The 17800-nt window shown below is 40.0% G+C and overlaps 1 protein-coding gene across 1 annotated transcript in view; it reads left to right on the forward strand.

The window, feature by feature from the left end:
• The window catches only part of LOC149221411 (Thioredoxin family protein), a 455192-nt gene that overhangs the window by 142376 nt on the left and 295016 nt on the right, over positions 1 to 17800 (forward strand). The window contains exon 5 of the mRNA XM_089385096.1: positions 5134 to 5253. Within this exon, the coding sequence (XP_089241222.1) occupies positions 5134 to 5253 (120 nt within the window). The remainder of the gene's footprint in view (positions 1 to 5133; positions 5254 to 17800) is intronic.

Consider the following 17800-nt stretch of genomic DNA (forward strand, 5'->3'; position numbering starts at 1 on the left):
AGCTCTATCTCTCTCCTCATGCTTTAGCTACTAAAGACTAGTCTTTTGTCATCTAAGACTAATCTTCTTCTATCAAAGGCTAAAGATTTTAGAATTTTGCAGCTGGTTCTATCTCTCCACCACTTTCACTGTGTGTTGTATTGTATTGTAACAAAAAAGGGTAAGAGGAAGTGGTTTATATAGGGAGAGGAGGATAAGAATGAGATCCACTCAAGGGGGAAGAAGGTCTTATCTCCATGGGAAGGTCCACCTTTAAGGGGAAAAGAACCTTACATGGAGTTCTTGACCCTTATCCAACCAAACGAACATCCAGCACATCGCCACTACAAGTTTCTAGACGTGAAACTCCGTTTCCTTTTATAAAAACTTTCCAGAAGTAGACAACGTGGGTATTGGGCTAACAGTAGCGCCGATCGGCGCGGGTCACAGTGTTAAACTCTACAAATTAGCGCGGGTGAGACATTGGGAAAGAGCGCTGATCTTAAAAACTGGGTTTTAAGAAGGATTCTCTGGAAATGTTCTGAAGGGAGTGGGCACTACTTTTTTCAAACTTCAAGGGATGCAAAAGCATAGGTTTCATGGTGAAAGTATAACACAGTAGTCACTACTAAGGTTCTCTGGGATCATGAACAGAGAGTGACAAATTACTGTGTAACACTCCCGGGAAGCATTTGCTGAGAAAGTTTGGGAGTTGGAGTTTCATCAGAAAATCAACCCTTGGGAAGAGTTTTGAATTGGGAGATTGTTGCTTTGGGGTAGCTCGACTTACAATCATTGAGGACTTGCGCAAAGGGTCATTCTTGGACTCACATGGGAGTTGAGGGAAGGAGCTACAAAGTTGGAGTTAGTCGGGAGAAGGGAGGAAAGCCATAGGTGACAGCATCTTAACATCTAGGGGTGATTTGGAGAGTCTTTTTAGCCATTTCCAGACAGGCCGTGATTCCCAGCGTGAGGAAGACGTGGTACTTGGGGGTCGATTTTCGGGGGTCTGAACTAGGGAAAACCCTTTCTGGGTTTTGGTGGGTTTTTGTTGAGGAGCCGGGAGCTGAAGTTGTAGCATTTTTTGAGCACAGGAAGTGGAGTTCCCAACACATCCTTTCCAGCAGGCGGCACAGTTTCTGGGCAGCATAGATCATCTTTGGAGCAGCAGTTGTGCAGCACTAGCACCATCATTTGCTCACTTGGGTTTTGTCACTCTTGTCCCTTGGGACAAGCCCAGTGCACCATATATTGTACTTTCTCTAGAAAGAATTAATAAAATGGCCTAGATGATCTTTATTTGTAGTGCTTTTATGGGTGTTAGTTTGTTTATTTGCTTTGTATATCATTGAATTTCCTAGTTAGGAAAATTATTGATGGGAGGAGACCCGATATATTATGGAGTCATTGATGAAGGATAAATCAATGAATGGATGTGGAATGACCCAAATAATACCCTTGCTAGAAGATCTTGAAAGATGGAGCTTGCTTGCTTTCTAAGCAAGGTACAATGTCTTCTAGGAAAAGGAAGGGAGGATTTGAGGGTTAGGTTTATGGGATATGACTTGTGAAGGAGTTTCCCAATCCCTAAAATCCTTGTTGAAATTGGTATCCCAGATGGTTCTTGAAGAATTGTCTTTCAAAGGAATAGGACCACACGGGACCAAGTGGACCCGGTCTAGGTCAAGAGGAAGGAGTTTAGCAACCAATGGTGTCCTTAGCCTAGACAAGGTAGGGGAAAGGATCAAAGAAAGAATATTCACTTAAAGGTGTTGAATTGATCCAATAAGGTACTAGCCTTTGGGGATGCTAGGGAAAAGTTTGATCTCGGAGCTAGGGCTTGGCTTTTCTCACAACTCCACCATTGGAATGGCCTCAAATTTGGAGGTCTCGAGGAAACACTAGCCCATGAGGGGCTAGGATATTGAACATTTTGGAGGGCTAGTTCATCAGGAAAATGATGCTCTAGGTGACCCAACTTGGCTAGACCCAGGAAAAGGTGAAATAAGTTGGTTTGTGGTGACCATCTTTTGGTAGATCAATTCCTTTAGTCTCAAGAGAATGGAGTCTATGATGAATATGAGTGAGGGCCTTTGGTTCTTGGTCAAGGAGGCCTCAAGACTACTTCGCTAGCCTTCTAGGTCAAAGAGAAGCAATCTTGTAGCTTTTATACTTCAATGTGCAAAAGGTGATGGCTTATTAAGATCTATTCGTCAATAGAATTACCCCTAAGATATTTCGTTCACATTACATGGCCCATACATTAAGAGATGCTATATAGAGACAAAATTCCACAATTTAAGCAATAAATGCATGCAACAATTAGCCCTAAAAATAGTGAAAATCCTAGTACAATGTATATGACAAAGTAAAACAAGAATAGCATTAAAAGAATGTACTTACATGTAATAGAGTATATCCAACCATCAACAATTTGACAATAGAGAAGCTCCAAGACAAGATAAACCAAATACACACATCAAAATTCATCCATAAAGCTCCAATTCATCTCCAAGAAAAAGTGCAAAATTCTCAAGAGAGAGAAGAGAGATCCAATCGAGAGTGACGATGAGATAATGAACTCGTCTCACTTGTATTTATACACTAATGAGGAGTTCAATTTAGCCTCCTTGGCCTACATAAGCCCCAAAAATAAAATAATGTTCTAATATTCTAACTTTTGGTGACAAGCCCACCAAACTAGCTCATAAATGAAAGAATAAGCCTCTCAAGAGGTCAAATAATAATCTATGCATGTTGTAGGGCCCTCTAAGAGGCCTAATGAGGTCCATGGGTGCCATAATGAAGAGTAGGATCCTCAGAAGTGATGGACAAGGGGTTGGCATCATGTTCTCCAAACAATAAACGTGTGGTACTCCCAATGGGTGTGGGGGCACAACAATAACCTCATGGGTCTCCAAATGAGTCGAAGATGCCTGTAGATCATCTGCAAGGGCTCTGATGATGATGTAGGGGATGCCACATCGTCCTACAAGTCCTGGGTTAGTTGCCAAGTGCATGATACATCTGTTGGCCCGGCTGAGCAAAAATGAACTAGGTGCATCTTCCTCATCCAATGGGAGTGTCTCGAGCATCTCTGACCATCCTCAGGGATCCATGGAGTGCTGCCTACTGCTGTGGAGGCCCATGGCTCTCAACACATACCCTACCTGTGCCAGTGTAGTTCTATAGAGGATTAGGACCCTGTATAGAGAGACCAAACCCAAGGCGGAGATCATCTGCAATCCTGCATAAGATCCAATGCGTCCCCTAGCCTTCCAAAATAACAAGTCATTAGAGAAATCGAGTAAATGAGCTTACCAATCATGGACCACAGGTGGGGACTTCATAATGGCCTTCCCTTCCATAATGGGCTTAGGGATGTGCCAATGTCTCCTAACTCCAAATGGGGTTAACCAGGTATCCTATTAGGTGGTTTTTGCTTCTAAAGTGGATAATATGTTCAAGGTACATCCTTCAAAAGGTGGTGGCATGTGACAGATAGGTGAATGAAGTAGGGGATGAGAAGGGGCAGCCCTGGGTCACATGTTGGGGTACACGGGTAGCTAATAAGAGGGAAGCCCATGTATAGGAGGGAGCAATCGTGGTACATGAGGTGCCCTGGCCTTGATTTTTCCACCCTTATTTATATGCCTTTTGTCTTTTTTATGATTTTTTTTGATTAACTGCTCGGGGCTCAAGGGGTAAGAACATGATGCATAAGATATAGCAAAGAATACCCCCTTTTAAGGTAGGGCGGTTCATTTCCCACCAGGGGTTGGGACAATTATGGGTTCCTATATGATGAAAGAGGCTCATAGAACCTGTAGGAACCAGGGTGATGGCCATGATGATGGAGTAGAGCTCATGTATTGGCTTTTGCCCACGTGTTAAATGTGTTTGTCTCACCCATCTTTTGCATTTTGTGGTAGATTTTCTTGTTGAATGTGGCCAAATATGCTTTTATCTTTCTTTTTAGCTTCATCAACCTCCGGGGCATCATACCAAGCTTGACCCAAGGTGTGGGCAAAGGGGAAGGGGTGAGCTAACCCTATGTGGACCCAGTGGAGGAATATGGACCCAGAAGTGAGAAATGACGAACGGGGTAATAATGAGTGGAAAGGGGGTAATATGAGTGGATAAAGGAGCGGGACCACACAACCAAAATCGGGGTTTCCCATGAAATACTATCCCTAAAGACAAATGGTCAGTAAAAGAGATTCAACGGGACGAGAATGCAAGGTTAATATCTAAAAGGGGTCTAGGGGACAAGGGCACATACCTGATCCATTCTGTTCGCAGAATCCCCCCATCAATCCATGCCCAGAAGTGTCCATGATAAACAAACTACAATACTCAATTACCAAATGACAAGGCATACCTTTAGGTTCGGGAGGTCCACCTTCAAACATACAATCATGGCAGATGGGTGAGGGACCACATGGCTAACTCAGGTGGTGGAGAAATGGCACAGTGAGCTAGTTGGTCGCTGCAAGGGGCTGCTGGCTACCAGCTGAGAACCATCCTAGAGAGTTTTTTTCTCTTAGGGATATCACCCACAAAATGGTGGGTAACATGGTCAACACACAATAACTAAGTAGAGCATATGAATTTTGCTTTGACATATGTTATTCAAAATTTTGATGAGCCTTAGAATTATGAAGAAACCATGGGGAGAAGTGCATGGGAAAGCACCACAAAGTTTGTATACTATGCACTCATAAAGAACATTACACAGGTGTCGGAAGAGATACCCTAGGTAAGAAACCCATAGTTTGCAAGTGGGTTTATAGGACAAATTTCAAAGCATCTTGTTCATTGGATAAGCATATGCCCCCAGAAATTTGAATTTTGATACTAGTGAAAACTACCATGCTTTATTACTTGGACTGTTTTCCTAGGATTAGTATAAATGAAAGTGCATGTTGTTTGGGAAGTCACCTATAACTAAGAACAAGGTAAATTATTGTATAATATAAGAAGATTTGAACAACTTTTTGAAGTATTTGAATTTGTTTAGTGATGATATGCATTTATGATATTTTTCTTTTACATGTTTGTTATTTTATGGAACTCTAAATTAATATTAATGATGTCATTTGATATTTTCTGTTTATTAGGATGCTGCATTAACACTTTCATGGAATGATACAGGTAAGAGAAATTGTCTCAATATTGAATTTGGATGTGGTCTACTATCCATGCCCAAGGAATGGACCGAATTTTCGTCCTAAAGCTGTTCAATTGGGTGGAAAACAACAATTTCCATACATGGTGATCTGTCTCTATCTCTTCCTGCTCCATTTTATTGTGAGATTAGAAAGTCTATATGGCAAGCAACATGTAAAACTTGCCAGATAAACACAATCCTATTCCATTTTGTTCCTCTTCTTGATGCAGGGTAGATGCATGGTGGTGAGAATATTAAAATGCATAAGGGGTTGTTACTTAGTGATATCATTGTATTCTAAGTCTTAATTAACAGTTAAAAGCTACCTATCCCAAGTGATGGGTCTGGGTTTCTTGACATCTGTAGCATCCCTTGCTATGTGTGCCTGTTTTAATTGAAACTTCCACATTCTTTGAAACCTAAGAAATAGGGATGGGCAGACCTTAGCTATTTTATGATGCACATGATGAGATGTACACATTTTAGAGAGTGAAGGTTTTAGATCAATACAACATAAAATTCTAATCGAAATTGTCAAACTGAAGCGAAATACAGCAACCACCTATTCTGTTACCTATCTGAAATGTTTGGTGCTTTTAGTTGCATTCATTTATGACAAAAAGAAATTGCATTCTTTGGATGTTTCATCGTAGTAGTTTTACTTCTTTTTTTTTCTGATTGCCCCTCTGTTATATCAGACATCTTTTAACCATTTGAATTATGAAGAAATCAATAGAAGCAAAAAAACATAGAGGTAAGAAAACGAGATCTTTGAAAATATTGTAATAGTTTAAAGAAAGTATAGGTGTGAATAGAGGAGTTCTTAAGATCTTTTACTATATGAAAGATCTGGACCATTCTTCGGTTGGTAAAAGTGTCATTGTTCTGATGGATTACCTTGTGAGTTATAAAGGACATTGGGACTTTGCTATATCTATTTTCACTCTTTTATCTTTTGGTCAACACAATTCATAACAATCTCGTATTAATTAAGAGGCCAAGAGTTGGTTATAGATTGAAGGTCTATAATATTGCTTGATTTATCTCCAAAAAATATCAAATAAGGTTTTGGTGAGATAATGATTTATAGCTGGGTGCACAACCACAACTAGATTTCCATAAAATGATAGGTTTATTGACTTTCCTTCCTATTATTGATCATCCTAAAGGGCCATTCAACTTAGCCTTTGTAAACAATTGAAATGGCTTTACAAGTTCAAGATGGAATGAAACTGGATTTATATAAATATTGTATTGAGAATGTTGAAGCTGTTGATGTTGATTTGTTGAAAGGAAACATTTTTGACATCTCTTATTTTGTGAAAGGGAGCTACATTACTGATCACTAGTCAGGCTCAAAACAAGTTTGTGCGGAAACTAAGATAAAATGAAAAAATCTATTTGTATGATGCATGTTTTTTAGAGTAAGCGTTCTATTTATTAGAATAGTATTTTAACTATATGCAAAATTATCAAATAGTAGGTAAAATATGGTCGAAAGTACTCAATTTCTTCTTTGATTAAATCATGTTGATATGTTGGTGTATAAACATTTCAAGTAGTATTACCAGAATTTTTAATTAATGAATGATTCATACCCAAAACATGTTAATTGGCGGAAAAAAGTCTATTAAAAATATCAACATCTTTTCCCAAAAAATTGTTGACGTAGCATCATTTCAATTTAAACAGATTTTGACCCTTTCTTTGGAATTCGTCATTCTACTTTTACTCAAAAAAGGGGGGAATTGATTCTTTCTAGAGAGAAGGGAAAAACAATGATCTATTGAGGGAGAAAATTATCCTAAAACCAGCTATCTAAGCATATATATCAGATCTAGTTACTTGCTAGAATTATTAACTCTTGCATGCAGCGGAAAACGAGAAAAGCAATCACACACAATGCACAATTATTTCTGCTCTTCTAGATCAATTCATCATTTAAAATTATCTTTAGAACTTGTAAGAGCTCCCTTTTAGGAAAAATGGCTCTGAGAAATTAATTAAATGAACAACAAACTTGAAAATTTTAGTCTACAAAGAAATCGAGGCAGCCTGCCCTCCAATCCGTATGGTTATATGGAATCCGTATGACTATACGGAATCTGTACACACGGCTGTACGGCCTGCTCTGCTGGGCTCTATGGCTTCTCTTTTCCTTTGCTGCTGACTAGCTGCTTGTCTTCACTGCAGATTGGCTGCCTTATCCTTGCTGAACTATTGCTGAAATCCTCACCAATGGCTGAAAATCAGATATTTGATTTTTCTCCTTTGCTCACATGACTTGTGAAATGAATTCTCTCTGTGTCTTTGTCCTTTGCCCTCTCTTTCTTTTATAATTTTGACATTAGCCAAAAACCTAATCTTCAATGGTTGAGATCTAACTCTGAGATCAATGGCTCTCTTTTAATTAAATTATTAAGTGACCCAATTTAGCCACTTTATTAATTAAAAGTCACTATAATTAAAAACAAATGTCACTTTATTAATAAATTAGTAAAGTGAACTTCTAAAACAACATAGGATACTTTTAGTGACAATTTCTATAAGTAGACACTTGCTGAGAAATCAATATGCTAGTAGATTAGGGTTGATTCCTCTTACTTGATAATTAATTGTGAGTGTTTGTTGGTTTTTATCACTTTATTATGTCTTCTTCATCAAACAATTACCAAAATATAATGTGCATGAAGATCACAAAAAAACAAAGAACACAAGATGTAGGCTCCAAGCCAGGGAAAAACCCCACAAGGGGGAAAACCCAAACAACTTCTCTTCTTATAGAATCAGATCAAAGTGAGATATCCAAGACCCAAGACCAAGACCAAGACCTCCACAAAGAACCAAGTCAGCCCTCCTTCAAATCTTCTCCAACCAAAACAAAGTCAACAAGAATCAAAGCTGGTCAAACCTCTTCAAGTTAGAATTTCAGATCTGCATCTTCGCAGATTTGCCTCAACACCTTCGCACATGTGCACATAAACAAAATTTCGGCCTTGTAATCCACTAAGTTGCCCCAACACCTTCACACGTGTGAACAAAATGTTAGTTTTTGTAGCATCAGATGGTGTTGTAGTCTCAAACTTTGTGGAGAGGCTAAAACACATGAGATCTCTGGAACCCAGAAATTGTTTATGGAAATTCCACTCAGAGACAACTCAATTAAATTAATAAGTCGATAATTAAAAAATGCCTAAGTCTAACTTAGGGAAAATGATTAATTAATAAGAATTAATTGTGAAGGGTGAGAATTTTCTAGAAGCTCACATGGATCAACTTAGAGATGATCCCAGCCATCGATTAAGATTTAATCGTGGCCGTTGAAGTCTCAACTGAAGATTATAAGAGGAGGTCGATAAGGTAAATGGAGGATACACAAGTTGCAGATACTCAGTGATATAGGAAAATCGATTTTCTAGTAGCATATTAGCAGGAGGATTTGAGCCAAAGGTCGAGTAGCAGGTGGTAGAGGGGCAGAGTAGTAGATTTCCAGAGGAGTTTCTAGTTCTGGAGGAGTTAGGAGAGGAGGCTGAGTTTCATCTCTTGGAGGCTGCGTAGGGGCTTGTGCAGATCCTCAAGAGGGAAAATCGATTCAGTTGAGGAAGAGTTCGATTTAGTTGCTGGTGGCTGGGAAAATTCCCAGTAGGCCAAGTGAATCACTTCCAGGGGCAAAGAGAGGCAGGATGTTTGATTCATAGGGATTTCCAGGTAGTACGTACAAGAGACAGTGCAGGACCTGCACAGGGGTGGATGCAAATCTTTTTGGGAGTCGGTTTCTAAGCTCAGATTGTGGCTAGGTTGCTTGTGGAGAGAAAGTAATTCTCTCAGTTAATTTTGCCAGTATTTCTCTCAATAGGATCACCAGTTTGCCATCCATTTTATTGTACTAAAAATTTCTGCTGTTGCATAACAATAAAACCCTCATTTGCTGCACCGGTTTTCCCACATTGGGTTTTTCTGGGGACAACTGTCCAAAAATGACAGTGTCAATTTGTGTGTGTGATTGCTCTAAATTTCTCAGTTCCGCATATTTTATTTCCGTAGCATAATTTTTATTTGTGAAGAATTGCAGTGTGAACTATTCATTGTTTTTCGTAGCAAATAATCTGCTTAATAATTAACCAGTTACAAGAATAATTTCCAGTTGTTGCATTTCAAGGAATTTTCACACCGAAACAAGCAAAATTTGATTTTTCTTCTTTCCTTAGACTTTTCTTCTCTCTCCTTGGCCTTCGCTCTATTTCTTCTTCTTTCTTGCATAGAAATCGATGAATGTGAGTGAGTGATCAAATGAGGTCGAAGTCTCTTCCTTTTATAGCTGTCCAAGAGGTCGAATAGGTGCCTCTTCAAGGCCAACTTGTCAAGGCAGGGCCAACTTGGTATTGTGGGACAAAATGACTCTTTTTGACTCAAAATAATTTTTTTCTTTTTGTTACAAATAGTCCAAATGGGACTTTGACACATGATAAATTTTCTTCTTGACTCAATAAACCCTAGAAGCATGAAGAACATGCTTTGACTACAATAATAATAATAATAATAATCATAAGAATTTTGTTTTCTTTCATTTGTTTTTACATGAAATACATATTGATACAATGATAATTATGAAGGCCGAACCTAGTTACATTTTCAACATTGCCTCATAATGTAATGTTCCTAACTAGGAAATTCAGTGATAAACAAAGCAAACAGACAAACCAATATCTAGAAATGAGATGCAATCAATAAACACCCATGGAAACGCTGGAAATACAAAAGCCATTTTATTAAATCTTCATGGAGAAAATACAACTGTTAACACCCCAAGAAACTCTCTTAGGTTGTATATCAGAGGTGCTCGGGAACATTACAAACTCAATGAAAATGTTGGAAAATGGTGGATGAATGGAAGGAATGATGCATATTCAAACCAGATAACCACTTCTACTATGCTTAACCCCAGACATGGGTGAACACCCCCAGACTACAAGGCTTTAGACCACCAATTACTCACAGTTTGAGGAACAGGTGAAGATGGAGAATACTGACCACACCAGCAGATGCACAGGACCCTGTGATGGCCGACTACAACCAGTTAAAAGGTCTGTAAATCTATTTCCTAATGCACAGACAGGATGACAACTCTCTGGCATTAAAATAACAGAAACCTGCATACACATTCAATGATACATACTAGATTCTAACATAGAGGTGGGATGACAGCCCCTCTAATGCTAAACATCAAGAGCACATGAACAATGCATAACTGGCACAGCCTGGAACAAAGAAGAAGTGGGAAGTGAGCAAGTAACAACCAAAGAAGCTTGTCTTAGCTAAAAATGAAGACCAGACACTGCAGGTATCACAGTAGTTACAGTCTCCAAAAGTTGAACCTTACATCAAAACAATATCCATCAACCCTCATTACATCTTGTTTCTGGGTATATATGAAGGTTGATTACAAAAATATCTGCTATCCTATGCCTGGAGGGGTCACAATGGACCACCAACTACATTAACTGTCTGATATGGGTCTCTGATACAATCCGCTGCTTTCATAAATGAATTTGACATTCTCTGGTACTCTGTTGTCCTTCTTGAGCAGTTGGAGTATGGTATAAAAGACATTCCATGACTGATAAATGCTTGTAACTGCTCGAGGCTGTCCTTTCCTTCTTCGGCCATCCTTTCTGTTGAATGCAGTGGTTGAGGAATAACTGCGCCGGGTACAGGGTATCTGATTGTTGTTATCCTTCGGGAGCACAGGACAGCCTATGGACACGGGCAGCATGGAGGAAGATCCACCGTTGGATAGCGTGGATCGACGACAGAGAGCGCTTTGTAATGGCTATCGGGAGGAAGCGGGAACAACAAATGTGGGCCGTTGGGTGAAACAGACAGACAGCTGAGATCATTTGATAGGGAGTACCAGGAGAAGGCGTGAATGGAGAAACGTGGGCCGTCGGATCACGGTCGGGCAGATCCGACGGTGATCGGGGGCGGAAGGTGTGCGGAGATTAACGGTCGGGGAACAGTGGTTTCGCTGGCAGGCGGTATTCCCCGCATCGCCTTTGGAGCTATGGTGGTTTCCGTATAAACCCATGCGATGCAATAAAACTGCGACGTGTGGCTTTCGTGACGGGCGGGAAACCGCTTTCCTCGCTGGCTAACAAGCGTGCAGGTTACGGGAGCGGGAGCTGCGGATGTTGTCCGATCGCGGCAGGGGTTGATCGGACGGTGGGGAGATGAACGTGGTTTAGCGGGATTGATGTGACAGGGACAGCCGCGGGTAGCACTTTTTGCGAAGGCGCAGTCATATGGGTTTAACGCCATTAGCGCCTGGGGACTTGGGGAAAATGGGTTTATAGAGGGTTTTGGGAGGAAAAATAGGGATAATGGGGCTATGGGAACGTAGAAAAATGAAGGAGGAGGAGGAAACAGAGGTAGTGAGAGTTATAAAGAAAATGAAGGAGGGAAGGAAAACCAACTGCTGCGACCCCCTTTTTGATCATCAACAACCCAATCAGGCCTGCATTTGTCCTTAAAATGTTGAAAGTAATAGCAGAGATAACACTGGATCCTTCTAGGGATGAGATCCTCCCTGTGAGGTCTCAAGAACCTGCAGATCAATGCCTTCCTGATGAAAACAAATTAGCAAAATTCCTAGTGTTCCATTGGGCATGGAGTCTACTTTGCCTACACAAAACTGATAAAAACAAAATATTTACAACTTTTAAGGCCAAAGACCTTAAACAACATAATTTTTCAGAAAACGCCCATTAACTAAGCCATCAAACACTGCCTCTCTTCCCATACTTTTCAGTATGAAGGTGTTGTTCCCTTGAATCTGAGAAATTATGAAAGGCCCTGTCCAGAAAGCATCAAATTTTCCATGGTTGCCCTTCTTTTCTTTTAGTGCATCCCATTTAAGGACCAAGTCTCCAACCTGAAAATTCTCTGTTTTTGTTTTCCTGTCAAAAGCATCCTTGATCTTTTTCTGATGTGCTACAGCCTTTTCAACCAGTTTTTCTCTAATCTGATGTACCTCTGCTAAATCAGTGATCCTCTTTGCCATGTCTCCTTCCTCATTCTACTCTTCTTGAAGGAATTTTGCCATATGGAGAGTTAACTGAATTGGGAATACAACTTTAGTGCTGTATACCAGCTTGAAAGGAGAATTCCCTGTGGATCTCTTAATGGTCACTTTGTCAGCCCACAGTGCATACTTGAGCTTAGAATCCTAATTCTTTTTATTGTCCTCTAACAACTTCTTAATTATCCTTATTAGACTTTTATTAGAGGATTCTGCTAGACCATTGCCTTGAGGATAGTATGAGGTGAAATGGACCAATTTAATACCCATTGAATCACACATTTCCACCAATTCTTTTGCCTCGAAGGCTGCTACATTGTCTGTGACTAATTTGTGTGGACAACCAAATCTGGTAAAGATATTCTCTGTCAAAAACTTCATGACCACATTATGATCAGCCTTTCTGGTAGGAATTGCTTCAATCCACTTGGTAAAATAATCAGTGGCTGCTAATATCCATCTATGTTGGCCAATGGAATGTGGATTGATTTCTCCAATAAAATCCAAGCCCCACTACTAAAAAGGTCCTTTTGCAAGTATTGGTTTTAAGGGCAGGGACTTCAACTGCTGTTTTCCTTCAAATCTTTGGCACCTGTCACAAGATTTAACAAATGAAAATACATCAGAAAATAAGGAGGGCCAGTAATATCCAGCTTTGAGAATTTTATGGGCTGTAGTCTTCCAATAATGGTGCCCTCCACACATGCTGGAATGCAACTGCTGCATAACTTCTATTGATTGTTCTTTGTCCAGACACCTCAAAAGCACTCCAGATGGATCCCTCCAGTAGAGCAGATTTTCATTAATGCAATATTTAGTTGCCCTAAGCTTAATAGTTCTGGCTTGACTCTGAGTAAGTCCTAAAGGGATTTCTAGCTTCAGCAAGAAATTAATTATTGCAGAATACCAATCACAAGAAGCTAGATTTTCGGCCACTGACTGCTTTCTCTCTAGTTCAGCTGCTTCTTCTTCATCATGTGTCTGACCGATTTCTGCATTTGTGCACAGGGAATCAATATCCAACGATCTGCAATTTTCTTCAGCCAATAACTTGGCAAGACCCTGACCTCTGACAAGTTTGGTGGGCTTCAGTTAGCCCTTCTTCCATCAGCATCAGGTTGTGTTAAGACATCTTTTATTGTAGCAGAGGGTACACATGCAATTATCTTGGAATGCAAGATATAAACTCTGAAAGCTTTCAAGGATTTGATAAGGGCATGCACTTGTTTTTCAACAATGTCATACCTCAGCTCAGCATCCCTCAAATTTTTTCTAAAAAATGCCACCGGATGCTCTGAGCCTTCTTCATCTGCTTGCAATAGAACTGCTGCAATAGTGTCTTAAGAGGCAAATGAAAATATATAGAACTCCTTGTTGTAATCTAGGCTGCTTAACGTGGGAGCTTCCATAATGGCCTTTTTAACAGACTCAAATGATTTTCTTGCTACTTTAGTCCATCTAACCTCTGACCCCTTCTTCATCATGGAGATAATATGCTTCACTAATTCTGCAAAATTTGGTATAAACCTCCTCACAAAATTAATCTTGCCCAGAAAGGACTGGATATCTTTCTTTGATCTTGGGACAGACAAAGTCTGTATTTCTCTTACTCTTTCTGGGTCAATTTGGACACCTGCAGCAGAAACAACATGTCCTAATAACTTGCTTTCTTCTAAAGCAAATTGTGATTTTTTAGGATTGACTGAAATCCCAAACCTTCTGCACTTCAGGAACACTTTCCTCAAGTGTTGCAAATGATCTTGATGGCTGCTGGAGTATACTATTATATCATCTAGGTAGATGAGGACAAATATATCCTTCTCTCCTACAAATGCTATACCCATAGCTCTTTGAAAAGTTGCTCCAGCATTCATCAATCCAAAAGGCATCTTGGCATACATAAAAGTGCCCCAAGGAGTGGTAAATGCAGTCTTCTCTTGGTCATCTGGATGCACAACAATCTGATTAAACCTTGAAAATCCATCCAAGAAAGACATTACTTTGGCTCTTGAGACCTGCTGCAACAAATACTCCATCTTCGGTAGGGGATAATTGTCTTTCTTTGAGCACTTGTTCAAGTTTTTGAAATCAACACACAGTCTGATTTCTCCACTTTTCTTCCTCACCACTACTAGGTTGGCTACCCATTTGGAATATCTAAGAGGAACTATAATCTTGGCAGCCAACAATTTTTTAATTTCTTTTTCAATTAGAGGAAGAAGCATAGGATTTATTGGTCTCAGCTTCTGTTTGAAAGGAATGGTGTCTTTCTCCAGAGGGATTTTATGCTGAATTATCTTCTTATCATACGTTTTCAGATCACTATATTCCCAGGCAAACACGTCAGCAAATTGTTTCATTAATTTGCAGTACTCAGAATATTGATCAGCAGACAGATGAGTGGACAAATTTACATATCTTGGCTGACCTGGACTCCCTATATCATGCTTAGAGACTGCAGATTGGTCTTCCTTTTGGGCAGCCTTGTAAGGCACATCATTTTGGTCAAACAGTCTTTCAAGAGGAATTAGACCCTTAGGAATATGATTGCTGGGAAGCTGGACAATGCTATTTTTGCCAATTCTACTTCTAAGCTGGGGCTGGGGGCTCTCTTGGAAGGCTTCATTCTCTTGGTCAATTTGCATTTCAGAAAATTCATCAATGACTTGCAGAAACCTATTTAATTCATCATCATCTTCAAAGACTTTCCAATGGTGGAAATTGTCAGGCAAAGATGGTTTGTACTTCATTTGGACTTCATATACTAGTCTGGGAGGTATAGGAGGGATAAACAAACTAGCAGACACAGCAAGGGAATCAACAAGTTGATTTTTGGCTCTAGGGATATATGAAATACAAAAATAATCAAAAGAATCTCTGATTCTCCATACCTCATCTCTGTATGCTTTCAGCCTTGGGTGCTTTGCCTGAAATGTTTTATTTACTTGCTGAATGATCAAATCAGCATCTCCAAATACCTTTAGATTCTTGATTCCTCTGTCTTTTGCTGCATTAAGGCCCAACAGCAGAGCCTCATATTCTGCTATATTGTTTGTGACTTGAAAAGCCAGCTTAAAAGACAGATGTGTGCTCTTCTGTTGTTGAGATATCAGCACCACCCCTGCTCCTGCAGTCTCCTTGGAACATGCTCCATCAAAGAACATCTCCCAAACTCGACCTCCTTGCTCTTCTTCGGCCTGAACTGTTGGTTTCCTGATCTGCATTGCGGCCTTCTGAGATTCTTCTATTTGGAGGATACATGCTCCAAAATCAGTGTCTACAGCATAAATAGGATGATTGGTAGGATTTTTCTCATCACTAATGATGTATGCTAGTTGTGCTTCTCTGTATAATCTCCTGCTGTCTCCTCAAAAAACTGGGATAGTGGCATAAGATAGATCATTCTGTAATGTCCCACCTAGTCTCTTAATCCATCCTCTAGACAGCAGCATGCCAAACTTAGGAGGGACATTTGCTACCACAATATCCATCATTATACTCTTCATGGGCAGCTGAGTTAAGGTAATGGCCAGGTCTTTGATTAATCCTAGGCATTTCACTTTCTTTGAATCAAAAGAAAATAAATAATGATATGGTCTAGTGATATCAAGGCCTAACTCTTCCATGACAGCTTTAGGCATCAAATTGTGGTTGGCCCCTGTGTCTAGTAGGCAATTGTGGAGGATTTTGTCATGAATGGTCAAGAAGACATAAAAAGATGGAGAATTATTATCAGCAGGTTTAATCATAGGGCTGAGCACAATGGCAGGCTTGTCATCTTGCAAATTGACAGAGTCAGTGGAGGTTTGTGTGGTTTCCAGCTCAAGGGCCTCAAGGATGGGCTTTCTAAATACTTCACTCTTTACCAACTCTACCAGAGGCACAAATATTTTTAATTTCTGGACTTCTGACTCAAAACTGAAAGAGGAAGGTAACTTGTCAGAACCTCTTACCTCTTGAACTGGTGCTTTTAGGATGACTGGATCAGCTGCTGGTCTTCTTTATCTGATATTCTGTGACTCTGTTTGGACAACAGCTCTTTGGGCAGGATTCTCCTTGACATTTTTTGCATTTGACCTCAGATTATATCTTTGCTGCTCCTCAGTTTGTAGGACAGCTTCTCTATCCCATTCTTGACTGTCTTGTTCCTGCAGCAAAGATTCTCCATAAGCAGCGAATGTCAAAAATGCAGCGCTGCCTTTATCTTCCATGTAGTGAATTTCATCCTCATCTTCAAATTGTTTCTCCTCCATGACTACATTTTGGAAGGGAGCTTTAACTTTTTGTTTTTCATTTGGTTCTTTTCCCCTCTGAATTATTTGTAACTGTTCATTTGCTCTTATGAATGGATTTGCATTTCTTGGAGCAAATGTGTTCTGCTGCCTTGTTTTTTCTGAATTCTGCTCAATCTTCAGCTTAGATATTTTAGCAGCCAATGACTCTATCATCTTAGTCATTTTGTCTAATTTGGGTTTTGAAGATGAAGCAGAGGAAGTAGAAGCCTGACCTCTTTGCCTCTTTCTGCCCGCTTGACTTTTGAGCTTTTCCGCAGCCATGATATTAGATTGCACCTCTAGTGCTGCATCCTGCATGTCAGCTAGAGTGGCACATCTTCTTTCTCTTAATAGTAGGCAGAAATCAGAGTCAAAAGCATTGGTATAAGTGAGTTTTGCAGAGGTGGGGGTAGGCTTTACCTCAGCTGGTATCTTACTATACATACGATTGAATCTTTTATTAAAATCAGGCAATGATTCCCCATTTTCCTTCTTCAGGTTACCAAACTCAGTATGGTAATACAACAAGTCTTTTTTATCTCCCCAATGCTTAAAAAATGCATCATCTAAGGCTTCAATATCAGCAATAGATCTAGGGGCTAGTTCTCTGAACCACTTCCTGGCCTCTCCATCAAGGCTCTGGACAAAAACTCTCATCCATACATCATTTTCACTTATATCTAAGTTATCAACATAATTGTAAAAGGCCTCAAGGTGTTCTTTTGCTGTTACTCCCTCTGTGCCAGTGAACTTAGGCATATATTTTTGATATTCTCCCACAGGCATAGGATTCAAAGGAACAGGCAAGACCAAAGGTCCATATCTGGCAACTACAATTCTTTCTATCTTCATGGGTGCTTGCTGGCCTGCCATGATTGGGATATGTGGAAGGATACTGGCAGATTGAATAGTAGGAAGTAATGTGATGGATGGCAGAGACAAAGGGATGTTTTGGACTGTATGGGAAACTTTCTTTGGACTGAGATTCAAAGGGGAACTAGATGGACAAGGGGCTGTATTAATCTCTGAAGGAATTTCCTTATTAACAGTGCTGGGCTCTAAATCTTCAAACTGTATATCTTCAGCTATAACTTTATCTTTCAGAGATGCATGAGATTTCTTAGGCTTACTTGATCTTGATACCCCTTTCTGTGATGCTTTCTTCGATTTGATAGTCCTCTCAGGGTCAGGCACTGGTTCAACTGATGATTTCTTCGAGAATGTCCCACGAACTGAGCCAGAACTTCAAAGTGGAGTCGCCAAAGGTTGGTCTTCCTCCAGTGGAGTCGCCAGATAGATGAT

This window comes from Pinus tabuliformis, chromosome Q, assembly GCF_031772625.1.
Source record: "Pinus tabuliformis cultivar Carrire ecotype Pingquan chromosome Q, CPIR1, whole genome shotgun sequence".
NCBI lineage: Eukaryota > Viridiplantae > Streptophyta > Pinopsida > Pinales > Pinaceae > Pinus > Pinus tabuliformis.